The following is a 27,009-nucleotide window of genomic DNA, read 5'->3' as shown; positions in this document are numbered from 1 at the left end:
AGCTCGCCATCTGCGCTTCTAAGAGGCATTCTGACTTTAGGTCTTCCAAGACAGATTTATTCATTCTTCAGGCTCAAGTGTTTGCCATATAGTATAGGTCCCCAAACTTTTGGCCTACCTGCCCCCTTTTCAGAAAAAATTACTCCAGAGCCCCTCTGGCATCAAAAACTGGTGTGCTGCAGCCCATAATCCAGGCCCCTGGATCATTCTAGAGCCCCCAGTGGATGACGTTGCTCACTTTGGGAAAGTTTAGTTTCCCAGACTGGGATCCAGCAAGCACTAGCATCCCCAGATATGAGTCAAGAGAAGTCGGACTGGATGTGAAGCAAGGTTTGGAACCAGTTCATTCAGGCTAGACGCTCTGCTGAGAATTTGCTTTTCCATTCTACTAACAGGATCCCAAGGTGATTCTTGTATATAACAATCACTTGACAATCTTATTCATCTGTGGATTTGGACTAGCTAGGGCAGAAATGCAAATTCCCTATATGGGTCAAACTGGAATAAACTGGTTTGAACCCTGATGAGAAGAGTAAACAAGGCACTCCTATCAAACTGAAACATTAAATGATGATGGAGGTCACGTTGGGAAAAGTTGTAGAATGCAAGAGATTTGAGATTCGAGTAGAGCGTAGGAAAAAGCTCTAGAACAGAGCCTCCAGAAGCTGCAACATTTAGACTTGGCGGGAGGGTGAAGGAGGCTAGTGGTGCAGTTAAGTGCTCAGCTGCTAGTCAAAAGGTTGACAGTTTGAAACCCGTCAACTCCTCTTGGCTTCCATTAAGATTTACAGCCTTGGAAATTCTGAGGCCGTTCCACGCTGAGCTATACAGGGGCTGAGTAGGAATCAACTGGGAGGCAATGGGTTTGGTTTGATTTGGGGGAAAGGGCCTTGCAAATGTGATATTCTAGAAGCCACAGCAAGAACGTGTTTCCAAGAGGACGGAGTGAATGACTAGATCAGATGCCGCTGCTGAGACCACAAGGAAGTTGACACTGGAAACCCATCTGTTAGATGAAGTCCTCAGAGGATGATGGTGGTCTTGGCAGTGTTGTGGTGAGGGTCTAGGCCTGCTTCCCTTTGGGGAGAGAGAAGTAGGCAGCTAGCTGTGTATGCAGTGTTTACATTTAACACAGGCCCATCCGAGAGCTACATGCAGAAACCTTCAAATGCCACCACTTGTTTACAATGACATGAAAAGAGCAAACCATACGCAACAATAGTTCAGTGGCATAATCTATAAATTGGTCACCATTAAAATGTGCAGAATTTGAAGTTTCATTAAAATTCCACAAGGCGGCAGACTGGTTCCATTACATGGGACCTATTGTGCGCCATCTATTCCGACTCAGAATAGTTTGCTGGCAATGGATTTTGTTTGTGGGGCTTTGTTTTAATAGGACGGAGTAGAACTGCCCCATAGTTTCCTAAACCGTAATCTTTACTGAACAGAGCCCTGGTGGCACAATGGTTAAGCACTTGGTTGGTGGTTCAAACCTACCAGGGACTTCATAGGAGAAAGCTGGGTACACTGAGTTGGGTAGAAATCTAACGAGACATACACAGGATCTGTGTGCTGACCATTGTTACAGCGATGAGAGAAAAATTGTACAGACTTAAATAAATAGATATACCATGTCCATCAATTAGAAGAACCAATATTAAGCTTCTCAATGTTATCTACACATTTAACCTAATCACAAAAATTAGGCAATTTTTAGAAAGATTGACATTTAAAATATACATGGGAAAGCAACAATCTAAAGTAGCCTAAACAATTTTGAAGGAAGTGAATGAAGTTTGAGAGATTATGGTACCAGACTTCAAGAGTTAATTTAAAGTTATAGCCATCAAGACAGACTAGCAACTATAGTAATAGACCCACACAAATATGGTCAATTGATTTTGTCAACCAACTTTGATAAATGATAATTCCATGCAGTTAGACATAATAAACCAACATCTAGCCTTATTCTTCACGTATCACCTTACAAATGGATTGCTGACGATAAAGCTCCAAAGTAAAACCTATCTTCAAATGTTAAGAAGGGAAACAACTAGGGGAAATTTCTGCATCACTTAAATCCCAAATATGTAAAGATCTCTAAAATCCAATAGTTAGAAAACAGCAACAAAATGGATAAGCTACTAGATATCTTATCAAAGACGCTAATAGGTGGCATGATAAATTGTTAGTTGGCTTGTCATATGGCCCAGTCTCTTGGAAAGGTATAGCCTTTTCAGATCAAGTTAAACATAAAGGGATTGCATAGCCCAAGACCACATTACCCAAGAAAAATGAAACCACGGTCACTCATCAATCTGTACATGAATGTCAATATAACTTTATTCATCAACACCAAACACTGGATGCGCACATGACTTTCAATTGATAAAATAAAATATGAAATACAGATATTTACAACATGAATCTAAAACTAAGCACAAGACTACATAGTATTCAAAAAGCTACATAGTATAATAACCATCATAGAGAGCACTACCTCTAGACACAATACTAGTGATCCAACATCAGTTCAAACCCTTTAGTTGCTCCATGTGCGAAGGATGAGGCTGTCTGCACCGGTGAGGATTTAAATCTCAAAATCCAAAGGGCAGCCCTACGTTCATGCCACTATGAGAACTACTGTCAGTGAGTTTTTAAAAAGTTCCTGGAAAATACAACACCACAAAGACGAGAAGTCTGTCAGTTGCTGCCCTGGGCATGCAGCTGTTAAACGCTTAGCATTGTGTGCTAAACAGTGAATCTTACTGTATGTAAATTAAAAACTAACCCAAAATTCACTAAAGCATAAATCACAGTGCTTGTAGTGACAGCAATTTGCTGTCGCATTCTTTTAACTTTTTGTACTTTCTATGTAAGCAGCAAGTTGGGAGTGTGAAACTGCCCTATTTTAGAAATCTGTCTGGCCTGGCACTGCCCCGCCCCCTCCACCTATAGTCCCTCCCTCCCAGCATCACCACCTCTGCTCTCCCTTTCTCGCTTGTCAGGAAACCCTTGACTGCGTCACAGTGAAGTATCCAAGTCAGTTTGTGATAAACTTCCTGGATTCTAGAAACAGTATTTTCTTCTATCTATATTGTTTTGTACTATGATACTAACGAACTAGTTGGCTAGTTACCGTTTCACGGGTGTGGGCAGAAAAGAGCCTCCTGATCAGACACATGACTTTGCTGCTCACAGCACTGCAAGCAGCAAAGCATGACTTACAAGGCCCCTTGGTACCAGCTCCCACCTGGACAATGACAGAGCAGGCAGATGAGGCCACAGGCAGTGTGACTGAGCAGCAGCCCAGGAGCACTGACTGACCTTAGGGACTCTACTCCTCCATACACGGCCGACCTGGCTCAAGGTTGAGAACCATACGGTTCCTTATAGTCAGGGCTTTTTTCTTGATATATCCAGCAAAAAGTGTGTAGGGGGTCTCAGGGGCCAGTGCAGATGGGCTCTTCCAACAAGGATTTGGTATCGAGGTTACTCAACTGTATTGAACATATTGAGCAGTTTTTTTCCCCATCCCAGAAACTATTTGGACAAATTAAGACTTATGTGGTTCTTTGAAGATTTGGTAAAATTCACTATAAACTGGACTTTGTGCCTTAGGGAAAGAAGGGATTTTAATGGGATTAACTTTAAAAAGTTGGTTTTTTTTAATGTGGACCCTTGCATTTTTAGAAATTAATCCAAATTAAATTCTCCATTACATCATTTGCCTTCATGGTTGCTTGACTGTACCGTACCCATCTTTTGCATTCAAGATACTGACAGATCTTCCTGTTTTTAAAAGTTTTATATTTTTGCCTTCCCAAATAGCAGCGTTGGGCCCACATACTGTGTCTTATGCATTTCCCTCTGGCGGCCTTGCTGCATGTTTGTTTTCCCGGGAGTCGTGGGAACTAACCTCAGTTTTCTTCCACATTCTCACTAAGGGTTTGAACTGCACTGGGAACCATGGTTCCTACTTATCCTGTTTTTCCAGCTGCTACAGCACACTTCCCGCCTTCAGAATTTCGGAAAAGGATTAGGCACAGGTCTCTGTGATGGTCAGATTCCTGGAAGAACATGTGTAGGTGTGCCAAGAAGTTCCTCAGCTTGCACTCATCTAGAGCTTACTGGGTCTCTGAAAGCAGAGCATTCATCAGCCAGGGAAGAAATGCCCCTCAGTCTTGCAGACATCCCCAGCTCAAGGAAGCCTCGTGCTCCCTCCTTATGTCCCTTCACTTGATTTGGGGAGCAGAAATGCTGGTTCCGTCGTCTCGTAGGCTGAACACTCGTAAGAAGGTAGGGTGACGTCTAAAGTATTTGTTTCCGTCTCTTTAGAATGTAGTGTACTATTGTTTTCTTCTCCAGCATTAGGCTGTGCTTATAGAAAGTTAGAATCAGTGGGAGCAGTTTGTTAACTGTCTCATCTGATGAGTTTAAAAACTGAGGAAGGTCTCTCAATAGAGTAACACATAAGAATTGACAAGTATATCACAATCTGGTATGTTTACATCAGAAAATCACCCATTTGGCATCAATCTTGACACGGAGGGTGGGGTAGGTGGAGTTACTTATTAGAAAAACGACATCTAGAGACCACAGATATCCCTAGTCTGTCTACAGTATCATGAAATGACAACACAAAAGCTCTGAAAGACACCGAAGTACTTTTTGAATCCAAGAAATCAAATTACACTCACTATTGCTTTGCATGTCCTTGAATAGCCAAAAATTCAAATGCTCTGGAACTGACAAGCCAGAACCACCAATTAATCATATTGCCCAAGTTGTCTAGCGATACAAGGATTTCTTCTTACTGTACTTCTTTGGCTTAGTTAATGTTATGGCCGCACCTCACCTAATGTAGGCCTCGCTCTTTCGCAGTGACATGACAACTCACACATAAAGGGTTCACTGTGTCTCTAGAGGGACAGTAACCCCGACAAAGATGTGAATGCACTCGATACTGGATTAATTTGCCTTTATCCATTTAAATCCAAAGGTTTTCCTCCTTTTAGCATATAGCCAGTCTTGCAATTTTTAAGAAAAATCTATGCTTCTTCAATTCTATCAGTATGGTTCTTCCCCCTTTCTCCTTATTTTCTAGCTTAAATTCAGTAGAAGTTTCTTCGGTATCTTAGGCTTCGGGCAGTCTTACTCTTAAACACCAGTTTTTCAGAGATTTAACGTCCAGCATGGGAATTACTGTGTTAAATTAGTTCAAGGGGAATAAAAAACATTAACGACAATTACCCCTGAACTATACAAGACACACCACGCCAAATCTCTTATTTATACAGTAAACTGGTAATATCGGTGAATTGCACATATAGCTTAATATTCCCCAAATAACTTAAATATTAAAACGTACCTTTGTTACCACCGTAATTGACCTTATAAGCATATCAAATGACACTATTCAACACAAAATCAACACAAGCACACTAAGCTCCAGTGCTGCATGTGACAGCATACAAACCGTGACCTCCCCATGACCTGTTCCAACTACAGATGGCAAGGCTGTGGAAAGCTATGCTACCATTTATACTGTGACTAGAAGTTGATCCGAAACACAATTTTATGCTCAAATACGGAAATAAGCAACATAATCCCAAAACCTAACAGTATGCCAGCATTCTGTAAAAAGAAATATCCCCATCGGCTACATCCATGGTCGCTTGCGTCATTATGCAGCATCTCAGGTACCTAGGAGAAGAAAACACAGAACACTCAAGTTTCCAGAAATGCAGATTTGCAGGAGAACGTATTAGTGCTTAATGTGGAACTAGGTTTGTCATAGTTCAGTTCTTTCAAACATGACCACAATCAGGCTGACTCTAGCTAGTACAGCGACAGTGTCCCCAGAGTGTGCTCACAGAGATTATTAATGGTGGGCTGCACATGTCAAATTTTATACACTGGGCCCAGTTTATTACTACTCGTGTAGCTGAAGACATGAGGCTCATTTGCGGTTCAGTGATACACAACACCTTACACCATGTAAAATACAGTTTGTGATCATAGATTTGGGATTAATGTGTGCACTTTGCTGTGATTCTCTTGTCTATTAATAAGGATTCTCTAGATATTTTAAGTATACATAGCATGTAAATATACGTAGTTACACAGCTTCTAAGTATATACAGCTGTAAGCACACAGCACGCTGGCCATATGTGGTTTGGGGCAGGTTTCCCTGAATTCTCTGGGACTTTATTCTCAGAAGACAAAGGAGAAACAGGCAGATATTTCTGTGTATCTGCTGCTAACACAGCTAGTGAACAGCTGTACTTGTGAACAACTCAAAAAGATACACACTATGTAATCTGTACACTACATTCAACATGAGTGTAGATAAGGAAAAAATACTTCCCATTAATACCATACTTAGTCTACAATATTTAAAGAAAAGGGATTTTACCAAGCATTTTCCCTATTTTGTGGTTAGTGAGGAATACAATTTGACTTTTTAAAACTTACCATATCCACAAGAGCAACATACATGAATAAGCCAGCAGTAAGTGCAAATATCCACATGGAAACATTTTCAGCATAGTGACCGATGAAAATTCCTGTTGCCATTCCAAGATAAGCCAGCATGGCAGACAAAGCATTATAAAGCACAGCCTGCTTCACAGTCATGCCAGCCTTGAGTAAAACAGCAAAGTCACCTTAAGAGAAAAAAGGGGAAGACGGGGGGAGAAAATAAAGTAACTGAAAATAACTTTTAAGACACATACCCCAAGAAACTTCCCAAATTTAAAAAAATTCTCCAGTTTCTTTTCTTTTTTTAATGTGTGTTGGGGGTGAGGTGGGGGAAGAATTACCCAGGTTCCCAACATGATCGCTGAAGAAAAAGCAGGTGAATAAGCAAATGTGGTGAAGAAAGCTGATGGTGCCCGGCTATGAAAAGATAGAGCATCTGGGGTCTTAAAGGCTTGAAGATAAATGGCCATCTAGCTGAGAAGCAACAAAGCCCACATGGAAGTACACCAGCCTGTGTGATCACCAGGTGTCAAAGCGATTAGGTATCAAACATCAAAGAACAAAAAATCTCTCTCATTGTGAATGAGGGGGAGTGCAGAGTGGAGACCCATAGCCCATCTGTAGGCAACTGAACACCGCTTTACAGAAGGGCTGAAGGGAGGAGGCGAGCCAGTCAGGGTAAGATATAACAACAATGAAACATAAAACTTTCCTCTAGGTCTTTAATGCTTCCTCCCCCCAACTATCATGATCCCAATTCTACCTTACATATCCAGCTAGACCAGAGCATGTACATTGGTACACATAAGAGCTGGAAACACAGGGAAGCTAGAGGACAGATAAACTCCTCAGGACCAATGACAGTAGTGATACCAGGAGGCTAAGGGGAAGGTGGGGTAGAAAGTAGGAAACAATCACAAGGATCTACATACAACCCCCTCCCTGGGGTAAGGACCAGAAACATGGGTGAAGGGAGACATCGGACAGTGTAAGACATGACAATAATTTATAAATTATCAGGGGTAAATGAGGGAGGGGGGGAATGAGGAGTTGATATTAAGGGCTCAAGTAAAAGGAAAGTGTTTTGAGAATGATGATGGCAACAGGTGTACAAATGTGCTTGACACAGTGGATGGATGTATGAATTGTAATAAGAGTTGTATGAGCCCCCAATAAAATTATTTTAAATAGCATTACCCAGGTTAAAGCAGTGATTAATTCTCCTCTAACAGCTTGATGAGCTAATGTATCATATACCTAGTTTTCATAAGGCTTCAACTTTGTCAACGAGTGTCAAATATCAAGAACCTAATACTGTGTCCTGCACTGTCTGCAAAGGGGAGAAGGGAGTAGACACACATGAACTTATCACCAAATGATAAAGATAACTTATCATTAAAATGAAGGTGGTAATCATGAAGGAAGTCTTCATGGGGCATGAAGACTGAGAATGTGGAGCACACACCAGAGGTCAAAGGCAGCTAATGGTAAAGCACAGGTTGAGGAACACCAGTAAGAATAGTGTCAGGGTGAGGGAGGGGGGAAAGGGGAGGGAGGGGAAAGAGAAAAAAAAAAAGAAAAGAAAAAAAAAAAGAGGACCTGATGCAAGGGGCTTAAGTGGAGAGCAAATGCTTTGAGAATGATTGGGGCAGGGAATGTATGGATGTGCTTTATACAATTGATGTATGTATATGTATGGATGGTGATAAGAGTTGTATGGGTCCCTAATAAAATATAAAAAAAGAAAAGAGGAGAAAAAAATGATTAGGGCAGGGACTGTACAGATGTGCTTTATACAATTGATGTATGTATATGTATGAACTGTGATAAGAATTGTATGAGCCCCTAATAAATTGTTAAAATTAAAAAAAAAAAAAGAAAGAAAAAAGCAAAAAAAAAAAAAAGATATTCCCCACTTATATAATGCAGGCCCTTTCAGAGCAGACCGAACACATTGTTACTGGCAAAGAGAAGGCAACTATTGAAAGGACTAAAACTGAAGGTCGCTTTGCCTTTCTCATTTTCGAAGACTTCAGAGAAGCAGAGAAAAAAAAAATCTAGGCAGTATTCTTCCGTGTTCTGGATGTGGAAATTAAGTCAGAAAGACACTGCTTTCACCTGTCATTCATATGAATGCATCGTTCTAGGAAGCATATTAATACCATTATAGCTTCTCTTTATTTACTGCAATTATTAATACAGACATTGTCCACTTTGTAGTTTGTCGTGAGTGACTTACAAAAGCAGAGCTCAGTAAACTACAATCTGTGGGTGACTTTAGCCCTCTGCCTGGTGTGTATTCATAGCAAAGAAGGGATTTTTCTATTTTGTGCCGAAAAATAAGTAAATAAAGAAGATTCAAATAAGAAAAAAAGAATAGTGTCAGGGGTATGTGACAAGTGGAACAAGACATGAACAGGGATCCAGAAGCACTCTGGGGAACTGTGAGCGATCAGGCTGAATTGGTAGGGTAAAGGCTACCCAGGGTTTAAGCCCTGGCCATTGGAAGAACTAATCACAGCACAACTCATGAACTTCCCTGTGTTCCTGGAAAATATTCTTTTACAGCCTGCAATCTTATTGTTGGTGTGCGTATGAAGACAGCAGCCGGCAATACCACCAGTATGCTAGTGTAGAAAGCCATCTGGCAGGGGATGAGGAAGGGGCTCTAGATTTCCATGTGGGCAACTGTTTGCTTGTACTCACAGGGAGGAGTTTGACGGGACACAGATCTGTGTTCAGTACACAGTGAATCACGGTAGGACAGTGAGGAGACGACATGGAGTCTGCTGGACCCTGGCACCATCATTGGCAGAAGCCAATGGCACTAAGAGAGACAACCCTGGCAGGCTTGGTTTGTATGGAACTCTTACCTAGTTCATGAGGCAACTCATGACAAAACACAGCAACAGAGGTGCTTAACCCACTCGACAAGCCTTCAGTAAAAGCAGCACCTGAGGAAAAATCAAACAGAGAATTTGGCCCTGTTGGTGTTTTGCCGGTCTGTTTTGTTTCATCTTACCAGCATACAAAATATGGCAAATGAGCTATATCCTTACTGAGAAGAAACAGAACTTCCAGCTCAAACTGTTACCTTTGTTATCAGTATTTGAAAATGGCACTTAATGAGGCTTAGCTTTTCCAAAGGAGCACAGTCATGTATGGTGGCGAAGGGAAGCTTCAGCTAGGCCTTAGAATGCTTAGGCCATCTGCTACAAACCTCCCGTCCAACATTTCAGAGACGAACAGGTTCAAAGTGTCTACACACGCTCGACAGTCAGGAGTGTGACGATGATTCGTGTAATTAGACTCGTGGCTGCTGGACCTTTCACGAACTCAAAAGGGAAGTCTAGACAGCTAGCCCTCGCTCTTCAAAAGGCTCATCAATAGAAAGCCTGACTGTGCATTTGCACATCTGCACTTTATCTTACACCGTTCATGGTACAGCCGGGGGGAAAGCCCAGACTGGGCTCCTCTCAGGCTGACTTCGCAACAGCACTGCGTGCTGGGTAAGCGGCGCCCACCTTTCCGGGCTGCAGTTGCCTCACTGTCACGATTTCCTCGGAGCAGCAAGTGACTAGCCTTTGTAAAGCCTTCTACGGTATCTCCCTAGGATATGACAATTCAATAGCGAAAGCTTTCCAAATCTTCTATGAATCCAAGTCCATACTGAACTCATCCAATCTGAAGGGGCTTCACACTGTTCATGGAAAAATTCCATTGTCTTTCACTTCTATTTTCCACAAACTTTTTGAGGCCCACACATATATGAAAGTCTCTTTAGCATAAAAATAGAATGGAAATAATTCCTTTACCTGGATAGATAGAATTTATATAATAGATATTAGAACTTCAATGCATAGGGGGAAAAATTCACATCCTTCGAGTTAAAGTCTCATCTTAAGACTTGAAAATTATGACACAGTTTTGAAAGTTCAAATATAGCCAGGGTCCCTAAGCCATAATCATTATCTACCTAATTTATTGAATATCAGCAAAGTAGTCCAAGGAAATATTTCTGCCAGTCTTGCAAGTCAATACGAGTCTTATCTGAACCAACTTATTCTTTATTAAAATGTGTTTGGCATTTTAATGTGGCATTTCCAAAGCTAACCAACAAGGAACAGATAGGAGATGAATACCAATTGCTAGGCCATCGCTGAAATTGTGCAGGCCGTCACCCATTATCACCATCCAGGCCAGTGTGGCGATGCCGGCATCTTTCAGTTCCTCCCGAGAGTAACGCTGACTGTGGCTATGTGGGTGGTGGTTTTGGTGGTGGTGATGATGGAGAATATGATGGTAGTCGTGATGGTGGTGAATGAGATCGTCTGATTGGCCGAGTGTGTCGTGAAAATGTGAATGGCACTTATTCTTGCAGCCTCTGGGTACATATTCATTGTAGGCTTCTTGAGGATGAGCATGAGCTATCATGACCTCTTCCTCTTCCAAGCCTGCTTGCTGCTGAGAATCAAAGTGTGAGGACTCTTGAGTGTCTGCTGGTAGATAGCCTTCAGGTCCTAGGAATAAACAGAGAGAACACTGGGACAAAGTTCAGAAGGCATTCAATGTCCTGAGAGACATTTCAAACATTCTTACTGACAAAGTCAAAGAAGTTTCTCTCCTAAATGTGCCCTCAGAACACAACATCACTGCTGATGGAAACATCAGCAAGTTTCAATAAATGTTAGGAATTAAGTGGTCTAACCTATTAACATTAGAAATGGGTTTTTAATTAGTTCAAAGGACTAAGGAACCTGACCCTCCACAATCCTGAAACCAGGAAGCTAGATGGTTCCCTGCCTACTTACTGACTGCTATGAAAGGGACCACAATGGAGTGGGAAGAAAACGTGGAACAAAGCTCAGAATCTTAAGAGAGTAGGCTTATTGGTCTGAGGAGAATAGTGGAACACCTGAGACTGTGGGCCTTCAAGCCTCAACTTTCAGCCAAACGACAGATAGGACTGTATGGGACACAATTCCGCCAGACTCTTAGACAAACCAACCATAAGAGATCAAAGAGATCAAGTGGCAGAATGTGCCCAGGCATGAAGTTTTGAAGGCAGGAAATGATAGATATGGAAAGGGAGTGGAAGCGGGAAACGGGAAGAATGTTGTTACATTGTGGGAATTGCAATCAATATCATGATTCAAATTGTGCATGAACTGCTGAGTGGAAAACCAATTTGCTCTCTAAATTTTTGCCCAAATCACATGAAGTAAAAAATAATTAATTAACCTTCAATAACTCTGCTTCAGATTCTCCCTTTATCTCTTCTGTCCCCAAAATTAAAAAAACAAGCCCCGTTTCTAAAACAAAATGCCTGTGTATTTTAAAAAGTGGAAATAAAAATAAACATGCATAATCCCATATGATGTGCTCTGTTTTGCAGCGCAAAATTCAAGGAAAAACAAAAGAATCTAAAAGGTCATCATCAAGCAGCATTTGCTGTATATACATCTGTACAAAGAAAAGTCGGTTACAATCAATTCTTTGTAATGCTATTTTTGTTGAAAGTATACAAAGCACACTGATGACATCATTACAGTCAAGTTCTACAACCATTCTCACACCCTGTTCCTCTCTCAGCTAGGCTTCCTCCTAACCGTCCCTGAGTTTGTGTGTCAGCCTGATCCCTTAACAACAAGGCAAACCTTGCTCGCGAGTCACACTACTGTTTGGCTCTCCAGTCTGCAGGGGGATGTTTGGCTTAAGGTCCAAAGACTATTTTAGGGCAACTGTTTCAGATTCATCCAGGCTTCCATGGTTCAAGACTGGACTCCATGAGAAACGGATTCTGTTCTGCATTTCCTCCCATATCCCACAAGGTGTTACTGGGTTATGGCTAAGTCGTCTGAGCAGCCACTCTTGCAACAACAAGGTTTTGTCTTTTTCCTGTACGTTGGCACTACATTTTGTGGAAGTATTCATGACATTGTGGTTCAATTCTAGCAGCTATTTCCTCATCATTACACATTTCACTGGAGTCCATTAAACACAGAAGCAAGAATAGATGTAGAAGAAGAGCCAAGTACTACTTGCTCTTTACAGAGCCATGTTGGAAAACATTAAGGTGGACAGGCCTTACAAGCAGGCAGCTGAAACAATATAAGGAGCTTCAACAAAAAATTCCATGGAAAAATTCCATTACCATTTAATTCCATTCCCCACAAACTTTTTGAAGCCTCTTTTTTTTTTTTTTAACTTCATTTATTTATTTATTTATTTATTTATTTTGAAGCCTCTTCATATAGTTTTTCCCTCCTCTCAGTCAGCAACTGTTTACTGAGCAGCTACTTTGTACTGTGACCTTCAAGGTCCTCCTCTGCCCTGTCTCCTCATGGTTCTCTGGGCCCCAGCCACACTGACCTCTTTTGAACCTACAGCCACCAAGTTTGCCTCAGGGCTTTTACGCTCACTGCTGTTAAAACACTTCTCCCAGATCTTCACACAAATTGCTCTGTAATCAGATCCTAACTCATGTCTCTTCCTCAAGAGGCCATCCCTGATCCATCAGTCACCATCCAGGACAACAACTCTCCTTGTCACATTACTTCAGATCTATTTACAGGAAAAAAATAAAAAGAGTAGTTGTCAAGTAGCTGTTTTTGTACAAACAAATACTTCATGAGATTTGGGTCACTGTTTTGGAGGTCTAGGGTCATGGTCCTGGTCATTCTAGTTAATTGGCCTAATAACCTCCCTAGCTTGTTACATAGTGCCTGGGGTCTTGAAAGCTTGCAAATGGCCAAGGGAGGTACAACTGGTTTCTATGCAGCAGAGCAAGAGAAAGAGGGTAAGAAACAGAAGGAAATGAAACAGGTAGCTAATGGCTTCAAGATCAACTGCCTCCTTGGCCATGAAACCAGAACAGCTGGGTGGTGCCAAGCTACCACTCCTGAACATTTTGGCTGAAACTTCTTCAGATCAAACAGGGAAGACTGAAGACTCGAACTTCAAATGCTCAGAATCCAGTCTTTCTAGAGCCATGGAGGCTGAACAAACCCCTGAACCTATGAGGAAGTAAGCTTTAAATACAAAGCCAAGGAGATGTCTGTAAGTCTTTTCAAAAGCAAAAAGCTGTTTAGCTGATAAAGTGTCTGTCTTGAGCATCACACTCTTTGAAGACCTATCTATCTGGATCAAACTGGTAATGCCCAGTGGAAAGATTAGACTGGAACCCGAGTGGGCAGGGAGTGGGTGTTCATGGGAGAGACTAACCCCCCCAACGGTGAGAATGGTTTCAAACCATAAAGAACGTACTCAATGTGACTGTAATGGACATGGTAGACAGTGCTGCATTGGTTATGCTTTGCTTTGTTCAGTCTGGCAATGATTTTCTTACAAAGGACACAGTGTATCTATTTTTACCAGATAGTCCACATTGCCAACAAACCACACAGCAATTGTAAAGCTTTCTCCAACCCTCACATGGTCTGATCAAGACTTACGGTCCTCTGGGTCTACTTTCTCCTCATTTGCTGAAAGTTGAGACTCATACTTGGCCAGCTGCTTCTTAATCTCCATGTCATCATCATTTTCTGGTTTTTTCTGATTCTAGCAGCAAGAGAAAGTTGCGCTTTAAAATAGCTGATTAGCTTACGTGTACAGTTTGAAGTAAATCATTAAGCAAAAGACACAAATAATAAAAGATCTTTGAATAAGTCCATCTAAAGATGGGATTTGTCCCTTTATTTTTGCACCATCTAGGATTTAGGCATAGGAATTTTTCAGAAAGTTAAAAGAATTTATGTCTCTATAAATGGAAATAAATATAAACATATACATTAACGTTCTAGAATGCTCTCTAGGTTCTGAACTCAGAGTGGTCTACACACTGCAACACAATCTTAACCACATCCAGTCCTAAAGAGCTGGCAATGAAAAGATCCACAGGTGTTTCCTATGGACCTCAACACTGAGAGGCATCATCTCAGGTTAACAATCTTGGACTAGAGTCATTTCCTTTAGTCGTTCACTGATTTTATGAATCAATTGTTTGGTTTCCTCTATAATTCTTTTTGTACATCAAAACCCCATTCTTCTGTACTTTTAAAAGCCTGATACTATACTGTAATACTCGTTTTTTTAAATCAAATCTTTTCCTGTAGTAAAACATAAACAAGCGTCTTCTTTTTAAACAAGTTTCGATTAGCCTTGACTTTTATCAAGCAGGCTTTTTACCCATCTCAAATACCAATGTCTGAGGGATAGTCCCAGAGTCCAAACGGTACCTCTGTCTTATCTATTTATGTTGAAGACCACAATCAAGATGATGAAAACCATCACACAAATCACAAGATTTCTCACCCGTGGACCTCTGCGTATGACTTAAGTAGTCACGACCATATCTGAGATTTTATCCAGGCTCCAACAACGTTATCCAAGAGCTGTATACAACTAGTTTATGAGAAGTTTTCAAAGCAAACACACACATTCTTCCTTCTACTATAATTTCTGAGCCAAAGGAAGTACTTAAATAAAAAGGGGCTTCCAAAAAGATTATAGAAAATGAAATGACAAACAAATGCAATTTTCCCATGGCTTCTTGTAGTTCCCAGGTATTTGTGAACATAGGAGTTCTGGGTAGGGTTCTATCACTCTTGTTGGACGATGGCCTCCACATTTAGGTGGCTGTTTTAAGCTACTGTGGAGTCACCCTTTAGCGCCCTTAAGTCTAATAGAATCCAACATTCCCCGGTTCTGTGTCCTCACAAATCCCCAGCATGTGTGTGCCTAATATTCTGGCCATTGTGTTAAAACCATCTCATTCTAAGTCCGTCTCCTTCCTCCAGTGATTGATATCCCAGGTCACATGTCCACAGCCAATGAATCAGCCTAGGTACTCTTGTGGCCATGCCAATTGTCAGAGACCACCATGGAGAACCTGCTGGCATTGAACACACTGCTTGGGGGAGCTTCCAGCATCACAGCAACAAGTCGACCACCACAGTACAACAAACTAATTGGTGGGTGGGGGTAGCCCATTCTTTTGTTCTGCGTGTACTAATGAAAGGTCCGTAATGTCCTTGATGTGAAGTATTGATGACAGTTGCAGTCTCTGTTCTTAGGAAGCTTATTTTCCACAGGGAGGAAGTTTTATGCATATAATGATATAATTATTTGATTGCAATTGTTAAGTTTTACAAAATGTTGCATGAGAGTGGGTAACAGCTGTAAACCTCAAGACAGGCTTCCTTGTCTTGAGGAAGTCAATGATGCCAAGCTCTAAAGACAAGGAGGACTTGGCTGGGAAGCACATGGAAGAGCCTTGAAACAGGAGGAGCCAGCCCCACCCTGCAAGTTTAAAAAGTGCCAGGATGTTGGGACCTAGTAGATCAGAGAAAGTGGCTAGAGATGGGAGGGGTGGCGGGGTTGGCCAGAGCAGAGCAGAGGAGAGACAACAGCGATTCACGTTAAGGGCTGGGGACTTTGTCTTTAAAAGCGACAGAAAGTCATTGCAAGAGGGTTTTAAGTGCTCGAGTGCAGCATCATCAGGTTTTTGCTTTTTGAAAACAAACTCACCTGCTCTGTGAAAACTAGAAAAGGGAAAAAGACCTACTTAGGAGCCAGCTGCTGTCACCCAGGTGGGAAGACAACCACAGTTTGAACCAGAATGACAGCAAGGGGAAGGAGAGGAGCGAACACGGGCTGTAGATAAGGTTTGTCACAGATCACTCTCACTCACTAGTAGAAAGTCAGTTTGAGATTCAACTAGTAGAAAGGCCTCATTATGCAGGAGATGACACCCTAATTCCAATACATAGATTTCAGGTGTATGTGTGGCAAGCGACCTAAAGCCATGCTACGGAGAATCTCCCCGGTGTACAGGGTGGGTCTTGTAAGGAAATGATGCGTGAGATGCTCTGATGTGCACCAGGAGGACTCTCAGTACTCATAAATGGAAGGCTTCTTTTCTTCTTTTTGGGCAAACAAAAGATTACAAACAGCTAGCAAGGTATACTCTTATCTTATGCCCTTGGAATAAGACAATCTTAATCTATTTCTGGAGAGACTATGGGAAGTGTGCCTAGAAATTATGTTAATTTGCGGTGTACTGTTTGTCACACATTCTTATTTACCAATCAGCTTTGTGCCAAACACTACTCTAGGAATTGTAGATAAAGCAGTAAATAAGAGAATTCCTGCCTCTTAAAATGTTTCTATTCTAATAAATGTTACTGCTATAGCAAAGATTATAAAACTTTTTTTTTTACAATAATCCACAATATACTCTGGTTTCTCCTCAGATTGTGTAAATCTTTCGCCTTTTACAATAATCCACAGTAATACATATATTTTGTATTTTACTCCTCCCACATAGTTTGGTATAAATAATCCAATCTAGTTTTATAAAATACCCCAATAAAATAAAGAAAAATTGGAAGAAAAAAAACCAAAAACGATGCCTTTACAACCATATGCGCTATCATTGAAGAACATTGGTCCTAACACAAATTGCTCCTGTTTCTGCTGTGGGTTGGGAAGCAGCGACCTTGCAGGACAGACTAGAACTGTCTCCTAATCTTTATGGACACAGAGCTCTAGGTCTGTCCGCCTACAGACAGTGGGTTGGAACCATATTGAGTGCGTGTCCACTGCACCACCAGGACTGAAGAGAGTAGAAGGGCTCCCTCAGAGGCTTTCAAGGCTGTCATTTCTGTTAGCAGAATGTCACACCTCCCTCAGCAGAGCAGCTGGTGGGTTCAGACAGCTGACAGAGCAGCGAGCCGGCAAGCACTTAACCACAGTGCCACCACTTTACAACCCACGAACAGAATGCTGTGTAGAATCTGAAAAAACTGCTCTACAATAGAGAGGGGCCTATTTCTTAAAATGTCAGCTTCATGCAAAGCTATGTGTTAGTAAAATTTGAACACAAATTGCACAGAGAATGTTAGACATTTGAACCAGAAAATAGAGTTAAAAAAATAAAAACAATCATTCTTTGTAAAAGAATCATTCCAGAAGATCTAAAACACTAGGCTGTATCCTCTCAAACTAGCCGAAGTGAAACAACTTGGGCAACTGGAACATGGAAGATGACTTCCTAGATTCAGAATACAAAACAGAAACACAAACAGCCAAACCCAATGCCACTGAGTGGATCCTGAATCATAACAACCCTGTATCAGGTTTCTGAGACTACAGATCTTTCCAGGAGGAGAGCCTCATCCCCCCCAGAGGAGCTGATGGTTTGAACTCCTGATCTTGTGGTTAGCAACCCAATGCCTAACCCACACCACCACTCAGGGCTCCTTTAGATTAAGAATGGATGGCCGCATTTCACCTCTTACTCTGTAGGGGCCCACTAAAGAGAGGGTCCCAATTTTTCAACTTACAATTCTGGAGCTGTGGTGGCAGCAGTTAGTACGAGATGCTCTGAGGGAGAGAGACTTGGCTTTCTACTCCCGTAAAGTTACACTGTTGGAAACACACAGGGGCAGTTCTCTGCCCTATAGGTCGCTATGAGTCAGAACTGACTTGATGACAGTGAGAGGGATAAAACCTTTTAAGGAAATGTCCACAGAGTAGACATACTTCTGCTCACCACGGATCAGCTATGTGGTCTCATTCGTTTTCATGCCAGTCATACTTGTTACGTATCGCTCAAACTATGAAACGATGTCAGCAACTACTTCTGTGAAATGAAGCTTTTAACAGACTCAAGGACAAGATGCTAAAATATGGCTACAAATTATGTGGGCAACCATTGTATACAATGTTTTTCATTTCCAAAATGTAGTCCCTACCATCACAAACAACTTTATAGTGTAACCTCTTGATTTTAGAGAAGCTGAAATGGAAAACTGTAGACAAACCGCCATGGTTGTTAGGGAGAAGCAAACTCCGACTCCATGAACATTCTGGTCTCCATTGAAAATCACTAGGACTTGAGTGTATTAATAGGCTTCTAAGTTCAGGGTAAAGGTCCAAGTTATACAGTTATTTGTATGGATCTCCGCTGATAGGCTATTTTGATGGAAATTTTTGAGAACATCAGGTAAGCAGATAACCACAGGCAGCTTGATACTTTCTTTTTCTTTGCTTGATCCTTTCTTTCAATTCAGAAATAAAGAGCCTACTTACTTAGATTTGTACTATTTTGTGGTGGTGATTGGCAAATGATAAGTTTATGTAAGACACATAATCTCTGAAATAAAACAGAATACTGAGCTACTTGAATAATTTAAATTGATCACAACAGTGAATCCGAACCACCAACCAATAAGTTCATGAAGCTTCTATTTTCCAGACCCTGCCCGCACCTTGTTAGACTTACGTAGACTTTTAGCCCGGCCTTTCTTAGTCTCCCTCCCTTGAGTTAGAAGGGAGTACTAAAGGCACAAAGCCCCATGGTTACCAAGCTACCGACCTGCTCTCCACTAATGCTTCTGGGAGCAGAAAGTACCTCGGGGGTGCTGTGCACACACTCAAAATGGAACCACAGTGTTCTGGGCAAGCTGTTCTAACTATCACGTTACAGTCCTGCTCTGAGCAAATATCCGAAGACCAGCGAGGACTCGGCATGCTTGTCCTTACCTTTTTCTTCTTGTCTTTAAACTGCTTGATCAATGTGAGCACGTGCTCAACGAGAAACATGAAATACAAGCCGCCGAGGGCTGTCAGCCCCTTCCAGGTGGAATCAAAATAGGCAGTTTCTTCTATGTTTTGAGAAGACAGATGACTGAACAGTGGTCCTCTCTTCATTTCCACTGGTGATTCCTCATGGCTGTGACTGTGGTGGTGACTGGCATGAGACTACAGAGAAAATGTACATTTTATAAATTAATTTGTTTCAAACGGTAGGTCAAAAGAAACAGTCCAGATGCTATCTGAAGCCATTCCCATATCACTGGTATGCTTACAAGCAGCCTCGTCTGTGTGTAGTGAACGGCCCTGGCAGGTACCCGAGATGACCCAGGATACATTGCTCTGGCAGCCTGCTGCTGAGTGCAAAAGCAGTGGGTGCTGTCGCATGGTGGGGACTCAGAGGTGGAAGCTGTGGGGGGCGGGAGGGGTGACTCAGGGTCCCCCCCCCCCCCAGGCACAGACAGCAGATACTCAGAAATATCTGGTGAAAGAGTTTGTCCCACCAAGACATTTTCTTTCACCACTGAACTGAGTGTGAAGGGATGTGTAGTGCTCTGGGAAATCAGCCATGTCCTTTTCCCACTACCTGCACAAAACTCTACAAGAAATTTTCAAAAAGGGAGCCAAACATGGTGTTTTTCCTGAGCACCTCATACTGTTTAATGACAAAATCAATTCATGTTGCCAAGCCGTTTAAAACTTCACCTGTTTTATTCTGTGGCATTTAAAGTAACAGATATGTAGATAATGCACAATGTTAGTCTGTTACAAAATTAACATCCAAGGAGAACTTGTCTCCTTTTATTTACAATGTTCCGAAAAGTTAAACTAGTTTGTATTTAAGAAGTTCCTTTGAAAAGAAAAACAAATATGAACACCCACCAAGATCTAATCCTAAACATGCAACTTTCTGTTACCAAATATATTGTAAACCAACTTCTTTAAACCAAATTTTGAACCATTTGTATGTATCCACACAAAGAATTACAATACAAATTTTAAAATCCACTTGAATTTCATTATCAAACGCACCGAGTGAGCAACCTACTGTACTCACGTGTGGCAGAAGGTGTAGAAAAGCATCACCACTCAACGTCCCAACGGCCAGTGCCACCAGGAAACTCAGGAGAAACTTGAAAAACACCCGGTTCATCAGAGGCACCAAGATGACACCCAGCAAGGACAAGAAACTGATGATGGAGATGGCTATAAAGCCACCAACCCAGGCTGGCAGACAGGACAGAGGAAAAGCACATCAGTCAATTCTAAGAGACACTTTCCAAGAATGGCAAAGAACAATTTGTAAAAAGCAGGAAAGCTGAAGAATTACAAATTTCGTGTGAGCAGGACTGTGCTTAGCGAAGCAGTACCAGCTGGCTCACACTAACAGCCTCTCTGGTACTTGTACACCCTCTATGGAAACGGAAGAGACCCCATGAGCAAATTCCCCAGTCAATAATGGGAGGGCAGGAGGGAAAGTGTCCATCAAAAATGAATCCGAGTTCAATCAGCAAGCACGCTTTCACACTCCTATATAGCTCAGTTATGAAAGAGATACAAATTAAAAATGAAAAAGAAAACATGGGGGGGGGGAAGAGTTCCATTCTGGCAGGAACAAAGCAATTCCTTGTCTTATATTTTTTGAGCAAGATGACTCCACCAATGACAAACATTCAGTGCAAGGGCAGTGAATTCCTTAATGTGGTCCTTCTAGCCAGAGTTTCTAACTCTCACCAAATGACCTTATCCTGCATGGGTCTGTAAGAAGAGGCGGGAAGCTACTGATAGGATTTGCCTGTGAGTAATTATGAATAGAATTCCCCGAAATCCCATCCTGTGTATAAAATGAGCCCCAAGTAGCAGGGGAGGTCAAATTTTTTTCTCTCGTTTTCGTTTTTTATTTTAAATTATTCCTTCCATCCATCCATCCATCCAATGTGTCAAGCACATTTGAGCCAGGAATGGAGTATGTCCTATGGACCCGAGATCTTTGCAGAGAAAAGCTCCTGGATCCAGAAGGCAGCTAGTTATACCATCCGAGGAGCAGCAGCCAGAGTATGGGACTGAGTGACGGATTTTCCAGCCCACAGAGCAAGGACAGCTCAGTGTTTCTATGCAGGCAGCTGGCGTGTTGCCTCTGGGCACTTAATTCAAGGAGCTGGGTTTGCTGCCCCCCAGTTTAAACTGAATGTCTTCTGGGTGAAACCTACAGCTGAATGGCATGCCTCTCTTTGTGCATTTACTAGTAGACCTGAAACTATGTAACATGTCCTGGTAAGCAACTACCCTGAGCATTCTTCACTGGCATTACAATTTGTTCACTTCATTAATAAACACTTCAATCAAGAATTTCGCCTGTGGGTTTCAGTGTAGCCATTGCAAGGGACATCAGAACCCATTGAGGTCAAATAGAGAATATAACTTCAGGCAATACAGTAAGAACATACGAGATCTCAAACCCTAGCCCCTAGCCCCCAACAGTGTCACCTCACATAAAAAAGCCCAAATGTCAAAAGATCCTGACACTTCCTATGAGATGACCTCAGATAAGTCACTCTCTTGAGTTTTATTTTAATGTTTTAAAGGAAGAGGGGACGTTACCATGCTTGCTTTCCTCACATCATGAGGGGGGACCAGTGACGATGATGTATTTGGAGTGACGCTGAAAAACCAAAGAGGAGGTTGACGTCCAAGAGGACAAGGGCAGCACAAACAACTCTACTGGGAGCTAGGCTTACATGAAAAAAAGGCAACCATACCGATTTGCAAAGAATAGGCCTTTGGAGGGATTTCGGCTTTCTTCTCACTTGTGGTGTGAATCAGACAAGATCGAGCATCAATTTGATTGATGATGGCTGGACAGAGATAGTAGAATTCGGTTGTGTTCAGCAGAACCTGGATACCCATGCCATGAGACGTGAGCAGCTTTGATGCGTTGAAACACTGAAGGGAACAAAGCAGTGAGGCTAGCTAGCATCAGTCCCCTCGGGGCATTCCCGTTGGAGAACCCCACAAACACGTTTGCTCACACACCCCTTCTCTCATCCAAGCTGCTTCTGTGTCTTTTTACGCGGATGCAAGTTAAAATCAACTTCCGTGTGGAGGACTTGGCTCAAGCTACAGGAGAAACTGTCACAAGGTAGTATGGCCACCGCGCCTGGGAAGCAGTTACTTCACCAGGCACTGAGGGGAAATGCCTCCAGCTGAACCCGCCCGGGGATGGATGGACATTCACAAGCCTGTTAACCCATTGTATACGCCTATAAAGGAAATGAGCGTTAATTCCAGATGGAGTTTCCCACAGACTGAGAAATTGGTTGACTGAGTACTAACAGGCCCAGGGCATGTTGCTCGTCCACCACTGGCCCTCCGTGCAAAAATTCAGCTCAGTTCTGACTACATACATACTTGGCAAAGTAATGACCTGCGAGGGAACATGATACTATACATAGTACTCTTGCAGAGAGCAATGCTAGGTAGTAAACCTGTTCTGGCAAGTGGTAATTATTTCAACAATTTAACTGGATGGCAAGCTTAGTTGAAGTGAATCTCTTCTATCCAAGCTACCCTCTAGCAACACCCTTCCCCCTCTGCCCCTTTTAAAAAAAAGGCTGCCAAGGCTTGTTTCTCATCTTCTCTAAAGACATTTTGAACGCTCTCAGTTTTCAGCCAATAATCCACACAAGAAACGGCATCACTGGTGTTTGTTGCTGGCAAAACTGCTCCAAATTAGGGCAGTTGGAGATGGCTTTGAGTGAATATTTAGTTTTGTTTACGAAGGTAGAACTTTGATATTTGCTTTTCATACACATTTTCCGTTTCCAAACGCACTGCTACTGAGTCAACTCCAGCTCACAGAGACCTACAGGACAGAACAGAGCGCCTCGGTGGGTTTTTCAAGACAGGAGGAACAGAAAGCCTCATTTTCCTCCCATAGAAAAGCTGGTTTCAAACTGCTGACTTTGTGATTAGCAGCCCAGTGTGTAACCCACACCACCACCAGGACTCTATTCTTTTATTTTTTTTCTTAATCTTACACAGCACACTATTACACTTAACAAAGAACGATTTCCCCAATTCTGTATCAAGGTCTTATGCATAGTAGATGCATTACACACTGTGCTATTGCCTTTCTGAGGAGCTAGGATTTCCTGTTTCAATAAGCTTACTGTTTTACAATTATTTTCGGCTTATAACTGCAGAGAGAGGTGGCAAGGGGAGGGCAGACGGGACAGTTACCAACAGCACCCAGCTTACCTCCTGAGGGTTTCCAGTGGTGCTTTTGGAATGCATAAAGTCTTTCCTGAGCTCGCTCACAGATTCGTTGGTTTGGCTACTCACACGCCGGCTCACACGGCTCTTCTCCGTGACGCTGGGTGGAGTGGAACCACTGGCCTCTTTAAGGAGGGCTCTCCCAGGCTTTGGAGTCTCTATGGTCTCTAGAAAGTGAGCGCCTTCAGAGACGGCGTCATACGCAGTGGACGTCACTTCACCAGCACCCATGCCATCCTTGGTGAAAACGTTTCTTCTAACACTAGCGTTTTCGGGTCGGCGGGCTCCTTTCCCCTGGCTGTTTCGAGCATCTTTGCCTGGACCGTCAGACTCGTGCTCAGGGCACAGACCTTTCCGGGTATTTTTACCAGAAGCGGCTCGGCTGTGGTGAGAGTGATGGTCGTGGTCAGAGTGGTGATGGTCGTGGTTTACATGGATTCTCTTCATCTTATCAATGCCTATGTTCTGCAGCAGCTTCTTGAATCCTTCGACTGACAAGGAGTTGTTTTCGCCATAGCGGTGGAAGAGTTGCTGGAGATGGTGCCGCTGGGTAGTCAACGCCAAGTCAACACTGATGCCCGATTCCCGACTTGGAATAATCTCCTCAGTAGTCTGCGGGAATGCAGCTGAGGGACTCGTGACACAGGCCAGTAAAGTGAAGGTCAGGATCAAGATCACAGATAAACCACTCGCCATGTCACCTTCCTAGAGAAGACAAGAAACAAAATGGTTGTTTTCACTTGAATTAAGAAACCTCATGCTAGACGTGGTTTCTAATAGAATTACCAAAACGTACCCAAACCAAACCGGCAACCATCAAGTCAATGCTGACCCATAGGGAGCTCCCCTACAGGAGAGGGTACAACTGCCCTCTATGTTTCCAAGGCTGGAAGATTGTAAAATCAAATGCTACTTCCGGAGTATCATTTACTGTGCCTCACTTAGGACCAGGTACGGTGAGGATAGAGAACCGGAGGCCACGGCTCCATCCCTTGGGATCCTAGGGATTCTAGAAACAAAGGCTGCTCCTACCTAGAGAACAGCTACGTGCTCTAGCTAGCACTGTAACCAAAGCGAGCCAAACTCACTGCCAGCAGGTGGATTCCCTCTCATAGTGACCCCGCAGGACAGGGCAGAATTGTCCCCGTGGTTTTTAGAATCATAACTTTTTACAGTAGAAAGCCTCAGCTTTCTCCCAAGGATTGGCTGGTCATTTCGACAAGCTGACCTTGCAGTTAGCAGCCCAAATCCTAATCCACTAGGCTACCAGGCCGCCTTAAAGCTGCAGCAGTAATTCTGCAATAGGTGGGTTCCACGGGGCCATAGCCATATTGGCAACTTTTTCAAACCCAACGCAACCCACCTACCTACCTCGATTTTATAAAGGAACCTTTTCTTTCACCAAAAGCAAAAGGGTCAATCTCAGAATCTACATTGCATTCATTCCCTTTGAACACAGCCCTCTAGCAAACCAACCCATTTCAGGCCCTTTCTGCTGAAAGGAGCCTTCGGGGCCGCTCTTGGTAAGCGTGGGACTGCCAACACGGCTGCTAACCAGCTGATCCTCTGGAGAAAGCAGGCCATTCGCTCTTGTGAAGATCTACCGCAGGATGCTAATAGTTGGAATCAACTCAATGGCAGTGGGTGTGAGTTTTGCTCAATTCCCACCCATCAAAATACCCAGTCTTGCCAGTTTCTTACACATTCCCCAGGACTTTTTTTCCCCAATGCACGCTCAAGTATATGTGTACTTTAAAGTTTAAACACGTAAAATAAATAGTTTCTCCCCCACAAAACAATTAATCAGACACATTGCCATGTGAACACATACAGACCGATCCCATTCTTTGGAAGGACTGCATAATTAAGAGGCTAGTTCTCTAAGCTAATAAACATCAAGAAAAACGCCAGCTATTGTTCTTACTGTGCTATGGATCAGTGAGTTTTACTGTAGTCGATCACTGGTGCACACACAGAGGAGTTAGGAATTGAGCGGGGCGTGACAAGCAGAGGGGAGAAAACCAGGGCTTTCCCCACTCCTGCTAACAGTAAGCAGCTACAGTCTGGGAAACCCACAGCGGGTAAAATGAGTCATCACTGGCTCTATGACAGTGAGTTGTGGTTTGAGTTTTTGAAGCGCAGACAGGAAGGAAGGTGTAGCCAATTAAATGGAACGAACGGTGGGGGGAGGGGCAGCCGTGGATGGTGATGGTGGCAGGACCATCTGGCCATGAGCAAAGGATGCAGAGGCGGAGCTCGGGAGTCAGGGCAAGAGCCCGTGACCACCTCCCTCTGCCACTTTCAGCCATTTTTGAACTGGCCTCTCACAAGTATCACCTGATTGGAAAAATCCCTAAATACCCATTTTGTAGAATGAATGAGAAAGCCGCAGACACTATTACAATTTGGGTGCTCTGTAAATCACCATGAACTGTTAACTGCTGCTTGTCCTACTGGGAGCAATGGAAAAATGAAGGTCCCCGCCCTCCCCCCCCCCCAAATCTTCGGAGATACGGGAATTTATTTAATGAACAAAAGAAAGCCACTGAGAAATCCCGCACGGGCGAGGCAGGGAGTAGGATGGGTGGGAACAAGGGCCGCAGGATGGCTTTCGGGGACCGCTCCCAGCCTCTCTGCAGCGAGGATGCTCAAGTCTGCGCCGACCCGCGGGCGGATCTCCTTCCCAGCAACTCGGCGCCGGTGAGAAAAGAAAGGAGGGCCGAGCTGCAGAAAGGCGCGTGGCAAAAACGGAAGCGAGAGCACAAAACTTGGCTCCGATGGGCTTATTTTTTAAGCATCAGTACCCTTTCCGAATAGGGGCTGAAAAGTGCACCCCGTATCGTCTCAAAGTCCTCTGTGGACTCCCTGAACCCATCTTTCCATCCCAGACCAGGACACCCAGTCCTTCCAGGCGAGTGGCGGGCGACCGCCGCCGGCTCCGGCCAGCCTCCCCGCCCGCCGGGCCCCCCGGCCCCCCTCGCCACCGCCCGCCCCTCCGAGCTCCCCGCCTCGGCCTGTAGGGCGCACCTCTCCCGGGCCTCGCGGCGCGGCGCGGCGCGTCGGCCCAGCTCCCACGTAGCGGTCCCGAGGGCGCGGCGCCGGCCGCGGGCTTGTCCCTCCGAAGAAGCCTCTGCAGGGCGTGGGGAGGCGGCGGACAAACGGATGGAGGCGCCACCTGGCCCGCAGGTGCCGCCGCGGAGCCGCCGGGAAGCCGTGCCCCGCGCGCCCTCGCCTCCCCGGAGCACGAGGACAATCGCTAATTACCGCCGCGCGCTGCGCGCGGCCGGGGGTCACCGCCTCCGCCAGCCGGGATTGCGGGGCATGCGCAGTGCCGCCCCCGAGCCCGTTCCCGGCGGAGATCCACTGCTCCGCGTGTTCGCGGGCGCCGCGCTTCCCGCAGGAATGGGCTGCGGGGGGTGGGGGGGTATCGCCGCGCCTCGCGCTGACAGGACGTGGGACCTGTTGGGGCAGTCCCTTCCCGGGCCCCTGACAGCGGCCGTGAGGGGCGAGGGGGGTGTCTGACGCGGCCCTGCACCCAAGGCCTTGGGTCGCCCTGAGCGAGCCCTGAGCCCCTCGCAGTTGCGCGTCTCAGCGCCGGGAGCGCAAGCCCCGCTGGCTAGACAGCTTCGAAAGACGGGACCGAGCAGCCGCCG

At 43.9% G+C, this 27,009-nt stretch overlaps 1 protein-coding gene across 1 annotated transcript; it reads right to left on the bottom strand.

The window, feature by feature from the left end:
- Positions 1 to 2,320: 2,320 nt before the first annotated feature.
- On the bottom strand, positions 2,321 to 26,914 carry SLC39A6 (solute carrier family 39 member 6). Its single transcript, XM_075533261.1, has 10 exons — positions 26,384 to 26,914; positions 23,342 to 24,061; positions 21,844 to 22,027; positions 20,142 to 20,311; positions 19,034 to 19,252; positions 13,942 to 14,047; positions 10,630 to 11,007; positions 9,361 to 9,441; positions 6,482 to 6,672; positions 2,321 to 5,709 (listed from the first exon to the last, which is right to left on the bottom strand). Exons 2-10 carry the CDS (start codon positions 24,050 to 24,052, stop codon positions 5,557 to 5,559), a joined length of 2,193 nt encoding a protein of 730 aa, XP_075389376.1. The 5' UTR covers positions 24,053 to 24,061; positions 26,384 to 26,914; the 3' UTR covers positions 2,321 to 5,556.
- Between the last annotated feature and the right edge of the window lie 95 nt (positions 26,915 to 27,009).

Source organism: Tenrec ecaudatus, chromosome 15, assembly GCF_050624435.1.
Source record: "Tenrec ecaudatus isolate mTenEca1 chromosome 15, mTenEca1.hap1, whole genome shotgun sequence".
In the NCBI taxonomy this organism is placed as follows: domain Eukaryota; kingdom Metazoa; phylum Chordata; class Mammalia; order Afrosoricida; family Tenrecidae; genus Tenrec; species Tenrec ecaudatus.
The sequence above is the reverse complement of the archived record's forward strand: the minus strand, read 5'-3'. Positions and strand labels throughout refer to the sequence as shown.

What these genes read in the sequence shown, in the direction of transcription:
- SLC39A6 (XM_075533261.1), bottom strand. Translation starts at nt 24,052, where the DNA reads ATGGCGAGTGGTTTATCTGTGATCTTGATCCTGACCTTCACTTTACTG. An exon ending in TGAGTTGCCTCATGAACTAG is followed by an intron (nt 6,673 to 9,360) that starts GTAAGAGTTCCA and finishes TTTTCTCTTAAG; the next exon opens with GTGACTTTGCTGTTTTACTC. An exon ending in ATGTTGCTCTTGTGGATATG is followed by an intron (nt 5,710 to 6,481) that starts GTAAGTTTTAAA and finishes TTCTTCTCCTAG; the next exon opens with GTACCTGAGATGCTGCATAA.